This window comes from Rhinopithecus roxellana, chromosome 17 (genome assembly GCF_007565055.1).
Source record: "Rhinopithecus roxellana isolate Shanxi Qingling chromosome 17, ASM756505v1, whole genome shotgun sequence".
Lineage (NCBI taxonomy): Eukaryota > Metazoa > Chordata > Mammalia > Primates > Cercopithecidae > Rhinopithecus > Rhinopithecus roxellana.
The window spans coordinates 109,302,909-109,325,403 of NC_044565.1; the positions used below are offsets into that span (position 1 = coordinate 109,302,909).

The 22,495-nt window shown below is 42.9% G+C and overlaps 1 protein-coding gene and 1 pseudogene across 6 annotated transcripts in view; both read left to right on the forward strand.

Moving 5' to 3' along the window:
• AFF3 (AF4/FMR2 family member 3) overlaps nucleotides 1-22,495 on the forward strand; it is a 628,365-nt gene that overhangs the window by 481,330 nt on the left and 124,540 nt on the right. For all 6 annotated transcript variants that reach the window (XM_030920551.1, XM_030920547.1, XM_030920549.1 and 3 more), the window contains one exon: nucleotides 9,572-9,623. In XM_030920551.1, the coding sequence (XP_030776411.1) occupies nucleotides 9,572-9,623 (52 nt within the window). The remainder of the gene's footprint in view (nucleotides 1-9,571; nucleotides 9,624-22,495) is intronic.
• On the forward strand, nucleotides 3,588-4,209 carry LOC104680698 (annotated as a pseudogene).

Genomic DNA, 22,495 nt, shown 5'->3' on the forward strand with positions numbered 1-22,495 from the left:
TTGTACCTACTTTGTTAAGTGTTTTAATTTAAAAAATGTTGAATTTTGTCAAATGCTTTTTCTGCATCGATGGAAATGATCAACTTATATGTCATCTGATTTTATTAACATAAAGGTCCTCTTAGGTTGTTTTTTTTTTTTTCTTTTTAAAAAGTTTCTTTTTTTTTTTTTTTTTGAGACAGAGTCTCGCTCTGTTGCCCGGGCTGGAGTGCAGTGGCCGGATCTCAGCTCACTGCAAGCTCCGCCTCCCGGGTTTACGCCATTCTCCCACCTCAGCCTCCAGAGTAGCTGGGACTACAGGCGCCAGCCACCTCACCCGGCTAGTTTTTTGTATTTTTTAGTAGAGACGGGGTTTCACAGTGTTAGCTAGGATGGTCTCGATCTCCTGACCTCGTGATCCGCCCGTCTCGGCCTCCCAAAGTGCTGGGATTACAGGCTTGAGCCACTGCGCCCGGCCTAAAAAGTTTCATTTTTAATTGACAGATAGTAACTGTAGATATTTGTGGAGTAAGTGTGATGTTTAGTTACATACATACATTGTAGAACCATCAAATCAGGATAATTAACATATCCATCACTTCAAATATTTATTATTTCTTTGTAGTGAGAACATTTAAAATCCATTATTTTAGCCATTTAGAAATACATAATATGTTACTATTAATTATAGTCACTATACTGTGTGATAGATCACCAGAACCTTATTCTATCATTCAGTCCTCTTTTTAACTACCAAAAAGCTATTAGGTCTGAGTGTGGGGGTCACATTTCACTGTACTAGGGAAGAGTCTAAAGAATACTAGAGCTGACTGGTTAGTACAGACACTTCCCGTGTCTCAAGCCCAGGTGGGGAGCTGGCACCATCCCCCGGTTCAGTAGTCGGCATTCCCTGTGCAGGAGAACCTGGGCACAGTCTGGCTGTTGCCTTTGTTCTTGTTTCAGGGATGGGATGCCTCTTCAGTATTACATGTTTTTAGGACTAGAGCCTGAGAGGGAGGTTTTATGCCACATACCATATGACATGGGGAATATCTTCATAAAGTGTTCAGACATTCTGTTCACACAGCACTCCGCTGTCTGGAAGGACTGCCACATCCCACATCCATTTTCTGTGGAATTTTAGAGCACCCCTTTGGCACATGTAACTTGAACTATAAGGAAACAGAGAACTTCACCTAGGACTCCTCGATCTTGCTGGATCTTGATGCCATTTACTCCAATACCAACCTATTTGTTTCACTTTCAACTGAGTAGTATCAGATCATCTCATTCTCCAGCAGCCTTCCTGGACATTCTACCCATTCGTAAAGGCACAGAACCAAGGAATTCAGACCAGTAAGAGGATACAGCGGTTGTTTTATCCAACTCTCACTTTAGAGATGTGGAAACAATGTCTAGGGGAAGTGAATGATTTGCCTAAGTTCACGGAGCTAGTTAGGGACAGAATTAGACTATAATACTGGCTAGCCTCCAAGCTGCCATTTCAAAACTTATTTCACCACCCCAGACTCTGTACCACTGACTGTTTCTTCTTATGACTGTTGATTTCCATTTTCCTTTTCTTTCTATTTTCTATGAATATAGATAGGCGTACTGTTGAGAAAGACAGTTGACTGATTGAGATTTTGAAGACACACATCCTCCAGCATCTCAGCAGGATTTGGCAGGTTTCCCAAATGAGATTGGCTTTTGAGAGGGTCTTCTAGGGTAGGAGATGAGATGCCATCCCCCAGGGAAGATGGGCCTGCAGAGAAGGTGGCAAGTGGATTCAGCACATCAGTGGAGAAAAGAACCATCAGAAGTTGCTGTCGCTAACTAAAAATAAGGTCCTAAACATAAGCGAGACAGTGCACCTTCACCCCAGGTTCAACGTGGCAGAGTTACAGGATCATGGATGATTTCACTGACAATCAGAACAGGTCCTGGGAGGGAGGGAGTCCAGGAAGGAGCTGTACATGAGCAAATACCACCTTGCTATGGACCAAAATTGCTTCAAAAGATGTCGAGATCCCTGAGTTTTAAAACATCAGAGTTGGAAACACTTAGGTCAAGTAGAGCAGCCCTTCGTCTTGTTCCTGATTTCTCCATTTGCCTCCAGACTAAGGGACTTCATCTGTGCCTTGGATGTACTAAATTGCCAAGGCCTAGAGTGAGCCCACGCTAGCCTTCCCTGTTCCCAGTTAGCTGGGATGGCATAAGCTAAGTTCTTACCCACACATGCCAAGAAGAAGGTGGTTACTTGTTCATGAAAATCACCACAGGCAGATGGTAGCACTGACCCTGACAAAGCAGTAGACTTCAGAAAGAATGAAATGAGTTGTATAACTTTCCCTCCCGTGTTCCAGGCAGTGGAGATGATGGCTTGGGGAATACCTGCAGAGAGGTGCACTTGCATAATGAATAGGCTCTCGGGCAATGCCAATTGTTAGATATTTGCATATATGAATATGTTTAATGGAGATTCATAAACATTTGTCTTTGGCTTTAAATCTCACGTGGGTGGAGATAGTAGCAGCACCAGCTATAGAAACAAATCTGAAAATCCAACAGCCCAATTAAAACTCAGATTTTTTTTTTAAAACCGTTAAAACAAAGCAAAATGAAATGAACTTTAAAGGACTAAAGGATTCAGATCTGTTAAGGGCCCCAAATGACAACTAATTCAGGGAAAATCCTATTAATTAAAAACCACTACTCTGTGAAATGGCTGCCATTACACTTGCAGGTAGTTAATGTGCCCGTTTGCAATACCTGTGGAAGATACAGATGAGCTTTGGCAGCAGTTGGCCATCTGTTAAGTGTAGGCGGCTAGTTCTGCTTCCCAAGAAATTTTAGGCCTGAAAAATGCAGGCACTAGCTACAACATAAGTGTATCACTTGCTCGATTAAGAAAATAATACACACAGGGAAGTTATGGTAATCAAATGTTAACATTGCAAAGGTGGTATTGAATTACTCCCTTTTCTGAAAAGTACTGAGTTTACCTTCAAATGGCACAGTTGGGTTCTGCAAAAGTTGTATATGCCAGAGCTTCACAATTTGAAGGCATTTAAAAATAGGTAAAATGACATGCTGATTTGAATGTCATGTGTGAGGGGAACCACCCCTGGGAGATGGTACATACACCTTCTGTAGATAGGTGCCTGCCACACAGTGGACACAGAAGTAATTGGATGAATCAGCAGTTGGGGGTTTGGCCAGGCATGGTAGCCAGCGTCTGTAGTCCCAGATACATGGGAGGCTGAGGTGGGAGAGTTGCTGAGCCTACGAGTTTGAGGCTGCAGTGAGCTATGATTGCGCTACTGCACTCCAGCCTAGATGACAGAGCAAGACCCTGTCTCTGAAGCAAAGCAAAACAACAATTGGGAGTTTGGATGCTGGTTCCACTGGTGGTGATGAGGCATGTTTCCATTCATCTTTCTCTTTCAGAAAGTAAAAGGTCCTCCAGAGTAGTGCTCGCCAAACTGCAAATGGACCTGTTTATCTTTGGCTCCCTCTTTAGAGTTCTGAATGAAAGTCCCGTTGCATCCTTTCCTCTATGGAGCTCCTGCAAGGCCCTCTCTCCCTGCATGAAAGTATGAGCCAGGATTTTCTCCTGCTGCTATGGCCCGGACATGGCGACTCCCGGCCCTGTGATTCTGGAGGTTCCCTTTGAACCATCGAAGCCTGCAGTCATTGAGGGACTTAGCCCCACTGTTTACAGGAATCCAGAGAGTTTCAAGGAAAAGTTCCTTCACAAGACCCACGAGAACCCGATGGTACCCATAGGTTGCCTGGCCACAGCGGCCGCCCTCACCTACGGCCTCTACTCCTTCTACCGGGGCGACAGCCAGCGCTCTCAGCTCATGATGCGCAACCGGATTGCCGCCCAGGGTTTCACGGTCACAGCCCTCTTGCTGGGTCTAGCTGTCACCACTATGAAGTCTCAACCCTGAGCCCAAGGTCTGGCCTTGGAAGCTCCACAGAAATTATTCCAAAACCCAGGAGCAACCACTGACCCTACCATGGGACTTACTCCCTCCTCTCCTTTGAGAGGCCCATGTGTTGTTGGGGGAGGAAGTGACCCTTTGTGTAATCGTAACTGAAAGTGTTTCAAAAATCCTAGATTCTGTTGTTTGAATGTTACATCCTTCTATTTGTGCCACATCTCCCCTCCACTCCCCTGCTTAATAAACTCTAAAAATCCAAAAAAGAAAAAAAAAAAAAAGAAAGTGTGAGCCAGTGCAGCTGGGGGCTCAGAACCCTTCCACTCCTTGTCTGCGTGTCAGATAAGGTGTTACGACACGCCCAACAATCACTGTAAGGACAGGTTCCCAAGTGAAAATGGGTGGAATCTCAATCACTTAATCGCACATTAAAAAATTTTTTTGCTTGCGTCCTTAAAGCGTCACAGTTCTCACGTACCTGGTTCAGACTCTACTGTAAAGTCACCATGAGGTGCTAACGCGGAGTGTCCCTGACAGTAGTTTGATAACTTCAGTGTTAAGGCCATGAAGTTCAGGTCTGTCCACACCTCAGGCTGCACCTCTGCTCTCAATTCAAAAAGTTCATTTTTTTTTTTTTTTGAGACAGGGTCTCATGCCCAGGCTGGAGTGCAGTGGTACAATCTCGGCTCACTGTAGCCTCGACCTCCAAGACTCAGGTGATCCTCCTACCTCAGCCTCCCTAGTAGCTGGATTTACAGGTCCATACCACTGTGCCTGTCTAATTTTTATATTTTTTTAATAGAGACAGGATTTTGCCATATTGCCTAGGCTGGTCTCGAACTCTTGGGCTCAATGATCCACCAGCCTCGGCCTCCCAAAATGCTGGGATTACAGCAGCAAGCCACCGTGCCCAGCCAAAAAGTTCAATTTTAGTAGCTATTTTATTTCAGCTTCCCCATTGTCATCTGGCAGCGTCTTCTTGACTCCTGGCCTCGTGGCCACCTGCTGGCTCCCAGGGCGGACCTCCCCGGGCACTGGGGCTGATGGGCATGTTTTCTGTCCTGTTGACATGAAGCCACTCAGACCAGCTGACAGCAGTTACAGGCCAAAATATATTCCCTCCACCATCTCTCGGGAACATCACCCTTTCTTTTCAAAATGGCCTGAAAGTAGAGCCAATGGCTCTGTTTTAAGGCATCATTACAAAGACATCTCAGAGTCTCTCAACTTGTTTGTCTACATAAGTTTCTTAAATGCTCTGAGGCCCACTTCCCTCCTAGGGAAAAGGGAATATTGGTAAAAATGAGCATTGATTGGAGGCTCCCTGGTGTAAGGTCCCACGCTTAGCACTATCCAAGGATTGTGGAATAAGTTCTCTGGGAAGCCCTCTGAGGCAGGTCCCAGGGCCCTGGGCTAGATGAAAGGCAGAGCTAGCATTCATCCTGGGCAATGTGACCCTGGAGTCCCTGCTGTGACCACCACGGTCCGCAGCTCCCTATAGCGCCCACCTCCCACCTTGAAGGAGTTGCTGTAGGGATTGACAAAGTAGCATCTAGAAAGCGCTTAGCTGGTCTGGCACGGAGGGACATCCCTTAAGCAATGAGAGCTGCTGCTGTGAGTCGAGGGCTCCATCCCCTGGGAGGGATCTGGAGAGCTGTGAAGGGGAGGGGCTAAGAGAACGTGAAAGGGGTGGCCCTGGGTGGCGGCCCTATGAGCTGGGGTAGGATCTGGAGGAACCCAGGAGTAGGGGCACAGCCAGGGTGCTGTGGATGGACCCACAGTCCCTGTGCTTCCATGCAGATGGCCAGTCCTTCCATGCAGATGACTTAGCCCTCAGGGGCCCCTTAGAGCAGCAGGGTCTTTGCTTTCCCTTTAAAAAAAAAAAAAAATGGGAGATCACCCCTGCCCGGTAGCCTAACCAGCACTTAATTTGCATCTTCCTTTTACTCGTGGTTGAACACTTCTGTGTGTTTATTGTTTGATATACCTATGCCTATGTGTTTCCTTTTGGAAACAGACAAATGATAAAAAAATGTTCCCCAGGGTTTGGGAGTGGGTCAGGCCCATGACCACCACAATGCCATCTGTGTGTTTGGTGAAGGTAGCCATGCCTGCTGTCTGCTGGCCGAACCAAGTATAGACAGTTCCTATGGTCCTGTGGGTGTCACGGGTTCTCTCTTCTCCTAACCATGTTTCATTGTTCAGCTATGAACTTCAGCCCCTCCGTAGGTTCTCTGAGAGGCCACTTGGATGCGTTCAGCATTAAACATGGAGTTGTTTGTGAATGTTAACCCGGACTTGAAGATGCAGTGGTCACAGATAGGAATAAGCGCCGTTTGCTAGGGAGTTGAGCCGAGGGCCTGCTCATGACCATCAGAATAAAGCAGAGGAGCCGGGCGCGGTGGCTCACACCTGTAATCCCAGCACTTTGGGAGGCCAAGGCGGGCAGATCACAAGGTCAGGAGATCGAGACCATCCTGGCTAACATGGTGAAACCCTGTCTCTACTAAAAATACAAAAAAAAAAAAAAAAAAAAAATTAGCCGGGCATGGTGGCGGTGCCTGTAGTCCCAGTTACTAAGGAGGCTGAGGCAGGAGAATGGCGTGAACCTGGGAGGCGGAGCTTGCAGTGAGCCAAGATCGCACCACTGCACTCCAGCCTGGGTGACAGAGCAAGACTCCATCTCCAAAAAAAAAAAAAAGAAAAGAAAAAGAGAAAAGAATAAAGCAGAGGGTTCCTGCTCTCAGTCTGCGGGGAGCCCGGGTCTCCCCGGGGCGTGCCTCTGTGCCTGTTGCGGCTGGGATGCGGCGGGGCCATGGTCATCTTTCCCAGGTCTGTGATTTCATGTTTTGAGAATAGCACCACCCGGGGTTGCTCTGGGAATGTTGTATCAGCTGTGTGATTTTGTGTTTCCATGGCCAGTTTCTCGTATTTTGAGGTATTCTGAAGTTTCATTAGATGTGAACTTCTCTTGAAGTCTCTCCGGAAGGCAGAGTATTTTTACCTGTGATCTGTTGTTTTTAGAACCCAGCCAGAAACACAGTCAATTCATTTTTTTAATATAAGAGAGGTAAAGTCACTGACAGAGTGATGATGATTCACAAAGCAAGGTTGATCTCTGACTGCTCTTCTTCTGGAAATGGTGATGAGATAGATGAGTCTCTTTACAGAAGCACAAATGCTCAGCCCCAGAGGCGCACCTCACACAAGATCGTGGTGCAAGGGACTCTGAGATCCACACAGACGCATGTCTGTGTGTGGATACGTTTAGCACATGTTTGAAATAAACAAGAGTAAGCTGCATTCCCTGCCTTGAAAGAGAGCCTCCCAAAGCCTTTTGACTGTGGTGGTGACTTTCAGCCATGCCAGCCTCATGTGGTGACTGAGTTGCACGGCTGGTTTGCAGCCAGCCTAAGCGTCCTCACTTTGGGGCATGTTGGGCTTTCCTGCTTGGGGGAATGATGGCCTTCTAATCCATGCATACTATTGTCCATGTAAACATTAAATTTCCCAGCCACACAGCTTCCATCTGACAGCAAGGGGGTTATTAACCATGATTATGTGAGTCCTCCCCACTCTTTCCGCCCCCACCAGCTGGACCACCCACCTTTAAAAGACCCAGCGCTTGCTGGACAGTCCTAGAGATTAAACCACACTGCAGTGGTGGTTTACCCAAAAGAGGGCACGGCAGTGGAGGCAAGGACCTGTCCCCTTCTCTGGTCTTTTTCATTAGGAAGAAATCTGTGCCTTTGGGCAGGAAAATGGTCTTGGGAAGGCGCCTCAGCCCAGCCAGCAAACTGGAATTGTGCTCTGTGCCACACTGTGCTCGTCACTGGGGACTCAAGGACAGAGGAAACACAGCCCGCTTCCCCAGGCTACTCCCAAACAATGCTCTAATAAATCACCAAGAGGTCTCTTCTCTTTGAAGCCAAGCCTATGTGTCTGTGAGGTGAAGGAAATGAATGGCATGCCAGACGTGCAGAGGAATTGGGGGTGCCGCTCTACAGCCTCTGCTGACGTGTTCGTTTGTTCACTTGTGGTTTAAAAAATACAAGAACAACACCTCTCAGCATGGGAAGATGAGCAGGAGCCTGTGAGGAAGCAGATTGGGTGCACTGATGGCAATGCCTTAAATCGTACCCCAAAAACCACTTAGAAGTTTCTCCGTGGTGTTCTCTAGAACAAATAGAAGGGTTTTTCTACTTGACGGAACTGGGGAGCATATTTATTTTGTAGACTCAGGACGGAATCTAAAGCGATGGAATCTAAAGCAGGATTCGACCTCAGGATCGCCCTCTATAACCCATCACTTCACAAATAGGGAAACGGGGGCAGGGTGCGTGAAGCGACTCGCCCCAAATGCATAGACAGGTGCGGCAGAGCCTGGGCCATGCCTTATCCTGCCAGTTCTTTACCCCCTAGTTTGCCCCAAAAGTGACTGAAATGACTTCTACGAATGTTCAGAGGCATGTATCAGTGATGGGCCGGCCTGCAACTGGCTTTTAAAGGACACTGGGTACATTTCAGGGGACAGCCTTTGGAAGCTGGCTTCAATGAGGCCTTTGAGCACAAGGGCTCAGCGGCCTTCGCACTGATGTATGGAGCCTCAGGGTCCCTCAGAAGCGGGCTCTCCCCTGCTCCCTCAGAGCGTCTCTGCGTGGAGAGCACGCTTTTCTACAGTACACTTCTGAGTACGATTTCTTTTGAAGTGAATTAATCTGAAAACTACTATTCTGTAAAGAAACAATTTAGCCACGCTGAAAAGAATACAGTGTTATCATCACAAATAACAGAGTCTGAAGTTGTGTTTCTTTTTTTCACTTTCAACCTCTTGCTTCCCCGCTGTCTCCTCAGGATGGATGGCGGGATCTGGGTGGGCTGGGGAATCACCTTCACAGGCTTTTCAGAAAGCGCCCTCCTGCTTGGTTTTCCCCACTAGATAGGATCTTGGGGACAACATCTTTTCCACCTCTTTGACTGATGGATGGCCTAAGAAGCTTCGCTCACAACTCAAGTTTATGGCTTTATGGCTCTTGTTCTCTTCTCTCTTTACCATGAAAGCCCCTGGGGCAGGCATGGAGACACAGCCCAGCACTGGGAGCTTGGAAAACACTAAACAAGTAATTGTGGAATGCAAACTGTCCAGGGGAGAAACCCCTATGTATTTGGGAGACAAAAAAAAAAAAGCATCTTCTTTTTTATTGCTATTTTCAGGTACGTGTGGTATTTTGATACAGGTATTCAATGTGTGATGATCAAATCAGGGTAACTAGGATATTCGTCACCTCAGAGATCTATCTTTTCTTCCTGTTGGGAACATTCCAATTCTTCTCTTCTAGCTATTTTGAAATATACAATACGTTATGGTTAAGTGTTATTTCCCTACTAACACAGCATCTTCTGAAAGCTGCCTGTCTTAGCTGATGACTGTTGTGAGGGTTAATTTTTATGATGGGACTGTCTGCTATTTCCTAAGTGCACCAGAGGAAAAGTGCATAAAAAGGAAAGAAAAAAATAGGAAATCAAATAGACTTATTTCCAAAATGTTGCTCTATTAGCAACATTAAGGTGATATTTTGATGCTGAATTATTCTGAATCCACTAACTATCTGTACCTCTTTGCACCTCTTTGTTCCTTCTTTCAGAATGCTGGAAGATGACCTTAAGCTAAGCAGTGATGAAGAGGAGAATGAACAGGTAAGATTCTCTTTTATGTCAGCATCCTTTGGAGGTGACACTGAGAACAGTGACCTGGTGGACTGTGCTGGGTATTAACCGAGCTGAATGGTGGCACTCCAGGATGCTGGTCTTTCGTCTGCTAAGTGTGAGCTTCTATGCAGTTGGGTCAGTATATTAAAATAGCTTGCCCACAGTTTCCCTTAAGCCTTGAATTCTGTAATTTTTATGATGTTGAGACCACCAATGGGTATTACAAGGAAGCTAAGATCAGGCTTCCCTTAGAAATAGGGCCCTTTTTTTTTTATTTTTATTTATGTGTGTGTGTGTGTGTGTATGTGTGTGTGTGTGTGTGTCTGTGTGTATATATGTGTGTGTGTCTCTGTGTGTGTGTCTGTGTGTGTGTGTGTCTGTGTGTATGTGTCTGTATGTGTGTATGTGTGTGTGTCTGTGTGTCTGTGTGTGTTTTTGTGTGTGTGTGTTTGTGTCTGTGTGTGTGTTTGTGTGTGTCTGTGTGTGTGTGTGTGTAGCTAACTGGCCTTCTGGAGGTCAAACATATGACCTTAACCTCATCAGCATGCAACAGGCAATCTGTAATTAAATATTGAGAAGTCTTATACAGATATTATTAACATTGAGAAGGAGCAAATGTAGAGGTGAGCCAAAATGATGAATAAAAAATAATCATGCTCGGTATAGGCTGTTTGTCTTAAATGATAAATGTGCTTGAAATATTCTCCCCTGGTGTTGATTTATCAGCTCCAGACATCAGTTAGGGGATTATAAATACTCTTCTGATCAGTCAGTTAAGGTGAAAAAATATCCACTTAACATTCATCACTTTCACTTCTGCATTTCAAGAAATGTTTGTATTTCAAAGCAAGTTTAAAAACACTAAAGACAGATTTTTCTACACTTCTGTTTTTTTTCTCATCCCCCATGTTGCATTTTGTCAAGTTTAGATACATGGAATGGGTAGAAAGAAAATTCAGAGAGGCCTTTTTTAATAAGTCATTTTTGTATGCAATACAAAATACTAATGCTATTCTATTGGTTTTGGAATAGTGAACTTAATAGAAAAGTATCATGAAATGCTATGCAGATGATTTGCTGTCTAGACATGCAAATACAAATAACGTACAGAGAGAACAAGCAGAGGTTAAATAAAAGTCAAAGGAGAGGTTGGGCACGGTGCCTTACGCCTGTAATCCCAGCACTTTGGGAGGCCGAGGCTGGCAGATCACGAGGTCAGGACATCGAGACCATCCTGGCTGACATGGTGAAACCCTGTCTCTACTAAAAGTACAAAAAGTTAGCCAGGCGTGGTGGCAGGTGCCTGTGGTCCCAGCTACTCGGGAGGCTGAGGCAGGAGAATGGCGTGAACCCAGGAGGCGGAGCTTGCAGTGAGCCGAGATCGCACCACCGCACTCCAGCGTGGGCGACAGGGCGAGACTCTGTCTCAAAAAAAAAAACAAGTCAAAGGAGAATTTCCAGTAAGAGTATCTGAGCAGAGCATAGCTATGAGGTCACAAAAAGAGGTTACTCATCTCATGGGAGAAACTGAGGCACCAAAAAGGGAGAAGAGCTTGAGGAGTCTGGAAACCAGATTGGCAAGTGGAGAATACCCAGTGGAAGAAGGTTAACTGGGCAAAGAAGGCCACTCAGGCTTTGAGTTTTTTAGCGATCTGTTGATTTGTTTCCAGGGCAGCCAGATACCTGCCACACAGCAATCTCAGCCGAAATGGAAAATGGCTTCACTCCTAATTTTGGCTTCTTATCTACATGACGATAAGCAAATGATTTCATCTCTTTGTGTTTTTTCCCATTAAGTGGCCTGGGTACATAGATTATGGATTATATCATATCAAACATGTAAATTGTGTATGCTTTTTGTTAGAAAAAGGGTTCACAGACTATTTCAATCTGCAAACCTTTTTAAATTTGGAAATAATTTCCTGAGCTGTTTCTAGGAAGTATTTCCAGTGAAAACTCAATGTTAATAAACATTACTAATGACATACTATACATGTTCTCTAAGGCAACGAGAGCTTTTAGTTGACTCATTTTGCTTTTTAAGCTACTCCCTTCCATTCTGTACTCACTGATAATATTGTGTTGTGAATGTACAGGTCAGATCCTTTATTCTTGCATTTAATTCCTATGTGAATATACCTTCCTATTTTTGCAATAAAAGGAATTGACAGAATGAATAATTTTTATACAGTAATCCTTTTTTCCTAATTAAGACTCCAGACAGTGGTTTCACATATGATACTTTAAGTTATTGCTTCAACAGTAATTGCATTAAGTTGTCCTGCTTTGGCCTGTAATTATACCCTGGTCTAATCACAAAATTGTAATTCCCATACTTTTAAACAAGACAAATGATATGGTATTTTTTTCTCTTCAAGACCAAACTATGTTTTATCCCTGAAACAGCATAGCGTGTGCACAAACACACACACACACACACACACTCATTCCCTGGCATTCCGAGATAATTGAACATTTAACATAAATGATTTTTGTAGATGTAAAATCAGAGTTTGCACCTTAAACCCAAAATATTTTAAAAATCCCTTGCCTCAATAAACATGGTACAGTGTGTGAAAATCTTGCACCTTTTCTGACATTATATCTGGCTGTCTTTGTGAATATTGGTCCAACCAGCCCATGTGCCTCTGTAATGAAGAGGTGTTTGTGAGAGCTTCAAGTTGGTATACCTGCCTGCCCTTCCTCAGATCACCTCAGACTTCATGCTTTTGAACACTCCTATCTGAGGTTTCTGATTTGTTTTTCTAAGATCACCAGAGCGGGCACAAAAGAACCAGCGAGTAGGCAAGGCTAAGAGCAAAACTGCAAATTTATTCTTTGGTCACCTAGCTTCAGGGAAGAAGGTGTGGAAGGTGAGGTCTGTCAGCCTCTGGCAAAGGAGACTGACAGTCGCCCGGTGGAGCTCTCGGGCGGAGTTCCTGATGCAGTCCCGACAGGAGTGGGGGCTGGGAAGTCCGCACCTGGCGTCCATCCGGAGCGGCTTTTCTAGGAGTGGGAGGGCAATAGGCGGGACACAGGCATGTGGGGGGGTGTTCCGTAGGTGCGGCCAGGTAAATCTTGGTCTCTTTGGATTGACGTCACCTGGCGCATGCCCGGTTGGTCTGCACCTTCCCGGGCGCCGGCTGCATTTTCAGCGCACGGGAAAAGTTGGTGATGAAGAACCCGGAAGTGCGCCATCTTACCTCCATTCATCCAAACAGTTTCCTTTTCTCCCCATTGCCTTTGTTATCCTAAAGGTCAAAAGACAGTCTAGTTTAGTGATTAAGAGCACAGCCGCCACACTCCAGGGATTCAAATCCCCACTCTGCTACTTAGTTTTGTAACCTTGGCCCAGACTCTGAACTGCTCTCTGCTTCAGTGTCTCTGTTTGTAAAATTGGAATTAATGCTAGATCCCCAAGCCTGCCACTTCATCAAAACTTGAGGTCACCCATCATCTTCATGTCACTAGATCCAGTAGGCATTTTTTTGTGTATGTATATGTGTGTATGTATATATACATACACACGCACACATAGACGGAGTTTCACTCTTCACCCAGGCTGGAGTGCAATGGCAATGGTGCGATCTTGGCTCACTGCAACCTCCACCTCCTGGGTTCAAGTGATTCTTCTGCCTCAGCCTCCTAAGTAGCTGGGATTACAGGCACCTGCCACCACACCCAGCTAATTTTTGTATTTTCAGTAGAGACGGGGTTTTACCATGTTGGCCAGAGTGGTCTCAAAATTCTGACCTCAAGTCATCCACCTGCCTCGACCTCCCAAAGTGCTGGGATTACAGGCGTGAACCACTGTGCCCAGCCTGTTTGTATATGATTTATAAAAATGATATGTCTTTAAAAATGATTTTATATATATATATGTATGATACAACCAATATCAAGATGAAAACACAGACATGACCAGCCTCCCAGGTGCCCCCATGCTCCCACCAGTCACCACTCTGCAGAAGAATAACCACTTTCCTGTTTTCTAACACCATAGTGTAATTTTGCTTATTTTTGCACTTTATATCAGTGGAATTATTTGGCATGTACTCTTTTGTGTCTGGCTTCTTTCGTTCAACATTGTTTATGAGATTCACCCAAGTTGTTACCTGTAATTGAAGTTTGTTCGTTTTCATTGCTGTATCCTATTTCATTATGTGTGTATGCCATAATTTACTTACTCATTCCACTGCTAATGGGCATGTGGGTATTTTGGCGGGGGTTGGGGAGTAAAATAGTGTGCTCTTATTAGCATCCTTGTACAGGTCTTTTCATCCTTGTACAGGTCATTTCTTGAGCACATGGGAACATTTTTGTTGGGTCTATACCCAGAAGTATAAATGCTGAGCAGTAGGGTGTGTGCATATTTACATACCCTACGGATACATTTTAATTGATACATTTAGACCATTTTCATTTGAGTAAATTATCTCAAACCATTTTCCAAAATGGTTCTACCAGTCAACCCTCCCACCAGCTGTGTAAGAGAAATTTCAGTTATTCTATATCCTCACCACACATTTGTCTTTCTAATGTTCACGAGGGATATTGATTGGAAGTTTTCTATTTTGTACTGTCTTTGTCTAGTTTTGATATCAGGGTAATACTGACCTTATAAAATGAATTGAGAAGGGTCCCCTGCCCTTTTCTCAAAAAGACTTATGTTTTTTAAAAACGATGTTAGGTCAAGCACAGTGGCTCAGGCCTGTAATCCCAGCACTTTGGGAGGCCAAGGTGGGTGGATCACCTGAGGTCAGGAGTTTGAGACCTCAATATAGCTTGATGTAAGCATCTTTAAGAAGTGGCTATAGACATTTCCATGGAGATTGGATAAATGCTTTTTTTCTCAAATAGGTTATTTGTGTATTAATATATAGCCAATTTAAGATATTGGGCCTTATATTTTTGTCATCTTTGTCAATACTTTTGATGTTTGGATAGAACTCATTTGAAAAATCATAGAGTTCAGCCTGACCAACATGATGAAACCCTGTCTCTACTAAAAATACAAAATTAGCCAGGCATGGTGCATGCACCTGTAATCCCAGCTACTCGGGAGGCTGGAATCACTTGAACGTGGGAGGCAGAGGTTGCAGTGAGCCAAAATTGTGCCACTGCACTCCAGCCTGGGTGATAGAACAAGACTCCATCTCAAAAAAAAAAAAAAAAAAAGATGTTAATTATTTAGCAGAATTCTCTAGTAAAACCATATGGGCCTGGAGATTTTTAAAGTTAAAAATTCTATTTCCTGGCCGGGCATGGTGGCTCATGCCTGTAATCCCAGCACTTTGGGAGGCCAAGGAGGGTAGATCATGAGATCAGGAGTTTGAGACCAGCCTGGCCAACATGGTGAAAACCCATCTCTACCAAAAATACAAAAATTAGTTGGGCGTGGTGGTACATGCCTGTAATCCCAGCTACTCAGGAAGCTGAGACAGGAGTATTGCTTGAACCCAAGAGGCCAAGGTTGCCTTGAGCCATGATCAAGCCACTACATGCCACCCTGGGTGACAGAGCATGACTCCATCTCGGGGGGAGAAAAACAAAAAACAACTTTTTTTTTTTTTTTGAGACGGAGTCTCGCTCTGTCACCCAGGCTGGAGTGCAGTGGCGCAATCTTGGCTCACTGCAAGCTCCACCTCCTGGGTCCCTGCCATTCTCCTGCCTTGCCTCCTGAGTAGCTGGGACTATAGGTACCCACCACCATGCTCTGCTAATTTTTTGTATTTTTTGGTAGAGACGGGATTTTACCATGTTAGGCAAGATGGTCTGGATCTCCTGACCTCGTGATCCACCTGTTTCGGCCTCCTGAAGTGCTGGGATTACAGGCGTGAGCTACCACGCCCGGCCAAAAAAAAATTTAATAGTTATAGAGCTCCTCAGATTATCTAATAGTCATAGGGCTATTAGATTATCTGTTTCATACTGGGTGTGTGTGGTACTGTGCTCTTCAGTAATAAGACTATCCGTGTCACTTAAGTTGTCATGTTTATGTAGATAGGGTTGTTTGTAGTATTCCTTTATTATCCTTTTGACGACTGCAAAATCTATAGTGTCGGTCCCTGTTTCATTACTGATACTCATCATTTGTCTTCTTTCTTTTTTTAATCAGTCTTGCTAGAGGTTTATTAACTGTATTGATCTTTTGAAAGAACTAGCTTGTTGCATTAATATTATCTATTTGATTTTTCTGTTTCAGTTTCACTGATTTCTTATCTTTATTTCCCTCCTCTTGCTTGCTTTGGGTACATTTTTACCAGTTTCTAGTTTCTTGAGGGAGATTAGATTATTGATTTGAGATTCATTCTTTTTTATGATACGGTAAGTGTTTAATGCTATGCATTTGACTCTCAGCCATGCTATAAACTTTATCCCACAAATATTGATGCATTGTAGTTCGTTGTCATTCAGTTCAATAAGACTTGTTCTTTGACTCGTAGATTATTTAGAAATGTGTTGTTTAATTTTTAAGTGCTCAGAGATCCCCCTTAATCTTAATTTTTATTGGTTTCTAGTTTGGTTCCTTTATGGTCAGAGAATATAGTCTGTATGATTTCAATTCTTATGCATTTGTTGAGGATTTTTTATCACGCAAGATATGGTTTATATTGGTATATGTTTTATAGGCACTTAAAAGAATGTATATTCTGCTGTTGTTGGTTAGGGAGTTCTATTAATATCAATTATATTTATCTTATTTGATGTTCTTTTGTATCTTTTCTGGACTTTCTGTCTAATTGCTCTATCTAATGTTGAGAGAGGGGTGTTGAAGTCTCTGGCTATCATTGTGGATTTATTGCTTCTGTTCGATCAGGTTGTTTTCACATATTTCGCAGCTCTGTTAGTTGGTGTGTGTACATTTAGGATTGCTGTATTGTTGGTATTGTTGCTGGATTGACCCTTCTCTCATTATGTAATGACCCACTCTGTCTCTGGTCATTTTTTTTGCTCTGAGGTCTACTTTTTCTGATAACAGTATAGCTACTCCTGCTTTCTTTTGGTTAATACTTTCATAATGTAACTTTTTTCCATTTTTTCACTTTCAGCCTACCAATATTGTTATATTTGAAATGAGTTTCTTATATACAGCATATATTAATAGTTGTCATATTTTTATTCACTTTGCCGATTTCTGTCTTTTAATTGATACATTTAGACCATTTACATTTAATGGAATTATTGATTTGTTAAAGCTTATGTCTACCACTCTATTTTTTGTTTGGTTTCTTCCTGGTTTTTATTTTCTTTTTCTTTTTTATTGCCTTTCTGTGTATTCCTTAAACCTTTTGACTTCTATTTTGATTTGTCGGTAACATTTTTGTGTGTGTCTCTGTATAGCTTTTTTAGTGGCTATTCTAGGTATTATACTATATATACATAACTTATAACAGTTCACTAGTGCTGTCATTTTGCAGGCTTTCTCCCTTAATATCCTGTAACCTTTGTTACAGAATTTATAATAATAGATAATACAAATGTAGTTTTCTGTCTTCCCAACTTCATGAGTAAACAACCTGAATTTCACTGTTTATCTTATTTATCTTTATTTCTGTACCTCATGCCATGGCTGACTGACTTCTAGCAGAGAAACCTAAACTTCTCAATACCACATCTGCACCCCTGCTTCCATCTTCACTTATCCTCCCCCCGCTCTCCTGTTGTGAGAGGACGCTGCCCTGCTCCTATCCAAAGTTCATCCATTTCCTCAGAGCTACTTAGAGACTTGTTCTTTTGATCTCATTATGCCCCATCTCTTTACCAGAAATGCTCCTCATTGGGCCCCCAATGACCTCCATAGAGCCAATTATACTGGGCTCTTCTTAGTCCCCTGTCTTACTATATGACTTACAGCATTGAACACTGTTCATTACCCCCTTCTCTGTAGGAGTCTAACCCCACACTCTCCTGGTTTGGGTCCTGCCTCTCCGACTTCTCTTCTCAGGCTCTTTTGCTGACTCTGATTTTCTCCCCAATGTTGGAAACTTTCTGTGTTTATTCCTGACTTTTCTTCTCCATGTCTGTTCTCTGGGTGATCTCATCCATTCCTATGACCTTCAATTTTTATATACTGACAATTTCTAAAGTTGTATGCACAACTCAGAATTCTCTTCAGAACCGCAAACCTACTTGACTTTTCCATTTGGATGTCTCACAGACATTTCAAATCCAGTCTGTGCCCAACTGGACTTCTGGCCTTTGCCACCGCTCTACCCAGACACACAAACATGTTCCTCTTGTTATTGTTCCCATTTCCAAAACTAGCACTGCCAAATGCCCAGCTGTTCAAGCCTAGAAACCTCAGACTCATCCTTGATGATTCCCTGTTCCTCACTCAGGTAGCCACCTCATCTCTAAGTCCTATAAACTCAGCCTCTAAAATTAAATATTGGTCCATCTACCTCTTTCCATTCCCAGCTAGTCTAAACCAGTCTGGTACGAACTATCATATTTCTGTTCCCTGCCCTGTGTAATACAGCCTCCCCACAGTGATCTTTTAAAAATCAGATCAAGTAATTCCTTGGTCTAAAATCTTAAATGGGTTTCCCATCCCACCTGGGATCAAATTCAGAGCCCTCGGCATGGCCGACACTACCCTGCACCATCTGGCTTTGTCCACGTCTCATCTTCACACTGAGCTCATTTGAAGCCCAGCCCTTCTCTCAGCTCCTGCAGGAAGCTGAGCTCAGCTGCCTCGGGGCCTCCATAGGCCTCTACTCCCTCATTTTCGCCTTGCTAACACCTACTCATGTTGGAGGTGCAACATGACTTTCACTTCCTCAGGGATACCTCCCTCTCATCTAATCGACTCCTGGTTAGTCCTTCTCACAGTATCCTTCATCTTTTTACCTAAATCTCATCGTAATTTTAGTTACATGTTATGTTTACTTTTTCTAACTGTCTACAGCAGCTAAACTGGAAGTTTCCTGAGGGCAGGGACTGTGTCTGGCACAGCAGAACTGCTAAATATTTGTTGAATGAATGCATGGATAAATGCATAGTGATGCCTTCAATTGAGAGTATTTCCCACTGTCCATTGTACGGTATCAAAGATGACCTTTGCTCTGTCTTTGTTCCTTTTCCTGAACTCTGTGATTTTTCAAATGAGTTCTATCCAAACATCAAAAGTATTGACAGAGATGACAAAAATATAAGGCCCAATACCTTAAGTTGGCTGTCGATTAATACAAAAATAACCTATTTGAGAAAAAAAGCATTTATCCAATCTCCATGGAAATGTCTATAGCCACTTCTTAAAGATGCTTACATCAAGCTATATTGAAGTTACAAGTTTTCATAAGTTATCTCAAACAGAAGCCTTCAAAACCAAGAGACTGGGTTTCTCCACAGCCTTCCCTTTCAAGGATAACCAGATTTTGACCGTAGCCTCTAGTGCTGGGGTTGTGACTGGGTTTCCTTAGAAAGTTTACAGACATAAATGAAATGGAAGCATAGCCTTATGGTTGCACCTATGGTTTTCATACCGGATGAGGTTCCAACTGGAAATAGCACAAAAGATTTGAGAATCAGTTTTCTTATTTATCTGAGTAAATGAAAGGCATGTGATACCTGGAGTAATTTGTTTGATCTCCTTTCTGTAACTGTTGGTTTTAACAATTCCAAAGGCCAATGTTTTTATGAAACAGTGTGAAGGACTTAGAAGACTTACGACGTTAAGTACTAAAAAATAATAATAGTAATAATAGATTAGGAAGGGAGTGATGAATTGTATTGTAAGTCTTCCCATTTGGCAAAAAGATGAGCTCTGCCTCTCAAGTCAGGGTAAGCTGGAGAGGTTGGACACAAGCAAATATGCAGATGGCATTGCTATAGCTAAGGCGTGAGGAGAGGGACACATGATTAAGACTTTCCGCAAGGAGCAGCCGAGATAGTGTCAACTGCAGACACGTTTTTCGGAGATGACAAACACATAGCTTAGGGAAAGGAAGGGACTAGAGATCTAAATTGAATGGCTGTGTACATGCCTGCAGCTTCCAGTAATTACGTTATCCAAACATATTGGGCAGTCTTTTCATTTTAACTATGTAACCGTATTTTTCTCTTTAAATGAGCATGGTTTGTCCACTTTAACTGACTATGTTAATTTTACAGGCAACAATCATTGGATCTAATCCTTAGAGGGAAATTTCCCCATTGGCGTTAATTTACTTCTTGCACAATGAAAAGTTACCTTTTAATCCCCAATCAATGTTTGGAGAGCATGCAATTAATTTAATAGATAACTAGATCATTAACATAAATCTACAAATTAAAGAGCCAATTATTTTCTTATTTATAATGCATAGAGTAATAATCGTGTCTCTTAGAAATAATCTAAAGCCTCGCTGCATCAAGATGTCAAGATGGTAGGTGAGGTTGCTCTGAGCACAAAATTGCAGTTCTTATTGCTGTTTCCTTTGGTTTCTTATGGAGCAGCACAAGAAACATTCCCATCTCAATTCTGTGCTCCTTACCATAGAGATTACTGGATGACTCACATCAGTTTTGGGTGTACTATTAAAAGCAGATTGCCAATTGTAATGGAAGCTCTTCATTTTTTCCCTTGTTTCTTTTTAATATGACAATTGCATAACACAAAGCAGAGCTTTTAAAATGTCTGAAAGCATTGACAGTACATGTCAATCAGTAACTAAATGAATTAGCTGAATGATAGGCACACATGGAATAAAAACATAAGAGGTTTTTGCAGCCCAACTCTGCTTCCTTAGGTGCATTTTTCTTCTCAGGATCAGCTTGGTTGATCCTGAAGCTCTTGGCCTGTGAAAATTTATTACCCACAGAGTCAATCTGCATTCAGGCAGCCAAGTCTGAATAAATAGAGTCATTGTGCTTGTCTGGGATTTGTGGCCAGGGTTCATCCAGTCAGCGTGACATTTACATCCCAGGAGATTCGTAAAAGCCAACACCCTGGTATGTGCTCTTGAATCCTGCCAGAATTGTGTAGAATTATATAAACAGGAGTTGAAGCAGTAATCAGGACCAGGTTTGAGGGGGAAGGCTCCAAAATCAAGTTTCTCCTACGTTAGAAATGAACTGTATTGTCAATGTTATTTGCACGCAAACAAGCTAGACAGGTTTTGCAAAAAACTGAGCATAGTCTCAAATACCTGCTAAGTACCAAACATCATGTAAGATGCTGGCTTGTTGGTCTTAATGAATTACACATTAGTAATATTCATTATGATAACTTAACCACAGATATTTTAAGTAGATGTTCAATGCCAGGAAATCCCTTGCCCTAATGGATCATACAAAAAGTATATATTAAATATATTAAACCTGATAGCAACATAGTAAAAAAGAATACTGTATGTTCTTTTTTCTTTTTAGTCTTGCATTTTATGTTATGCCTGAGCTAAATACCCAATCTGTTCATAATAACTAATTGGTTTCTATTAATATGGAAACAGAACAATAACTCTAATTGAAAACTGCCTATCAGACCTTTTTCACATCCGTATATGAAGTAATCATATATTTGAACCTCCCATCATAATCAGTGAAACTCAGATGTTCAGCAGAAGGTTTGGTTTGTTTGTTTAACCATCCTAGAGCTTTTAATTAAGTAATTGCTTTTTTTTTTTTTTTTTTTTTTTGACAGAATCTTGTTCTGTCGCAAGGCTGGAGTTCAGTGACGCGATCTTGGCTCACTGCAACCTCCACCTCCCGGGTTCAAGCGATTCTTCTGCCTCAGCCTCCCGAGTAGTTGGGACTACAAGTGTGCGCCACCACGCCCAGCTAATTTTTGCATTTTTAGTAGAGACGGGGTTTCACCGCGTTGGCCAGGATGGTCTCAAACTCCTGACCTTAGGTGATCCACCTGCCTCGGCCTTCCAAAGTGTTAGCATTATAGGTGTGAGCCACCGAGCCTGGCCAGTAATTGTATTTTATAAATAAAATTTACTGGCCAGGCACGGTGGCTCAAGCGTGTAATCCCAGCACTTTGGGAGGCCAAGACGGGTGGATCACAAGGTCAGGAGATCGAGACCATCCTGGCTAACACAGTGAAACCCCGTCTCTACTAAAAATACAAAAAAAAACTAGCCGGGCGGGGTGGCGGGCACCTGTAGTCCCAGCTACTCGGGAGGCTGAGGCAGGAGAATGGCGTAAACCCGGGAGGCGGAGCTTGCAGTGAGCTGAGATCTGGCCACTGCACTCCAGTCCGGGCGACAGAGCGAGACTCCGCCTCAAAAATAAATAAATAAATAAATAAATAAATAAATAAATAAATAAATAGAATTTACTGTCACCAGAAGCAAACACAAAATTATTTTATTTTATCATGGCACTCTTTATAAACATTTGCAGAAAGCACAAGCATAGGTAGAAATATACAAACATGTAATTGCCTTTTTTTCATGTTAATGGACTAGAATTTCCAAAATTGAAATGGTCAGTCAACTTAAACATCACTGAGCACAAAGGCTCACAACCCTGTTTCCTAAAATATTTTCTCATTGAATCTCTTCTGGAGACTCAACAGAGATTTATGGAGATTTAGTTGTGTCCAACCAGCCTGGGCCATGGGATATGCCTAATTTCAGCCTGAGGACCCTGAATGGAAATCTGGAAAATGTGAAAATTATATAAAAATCAAAACGTGATCCATCAAATTAGGGCAAACATACAGTTAACACAAAAATGGGAAACCATTACCTTTGTGACATTGAAGAATTCCTAAAAGGATCTACATTTTTGAAAGTAAGCCAAGTTTTTGTTAATGGTGGATGGCAATACCACCAACACAGACTCTCCATTCAGGAGCCAGGAGAGGGGCTAGGCATCATTAGTTGATAGGCACACTTTTCTCAAACACAGCTGCCAGCAGGGTTGCT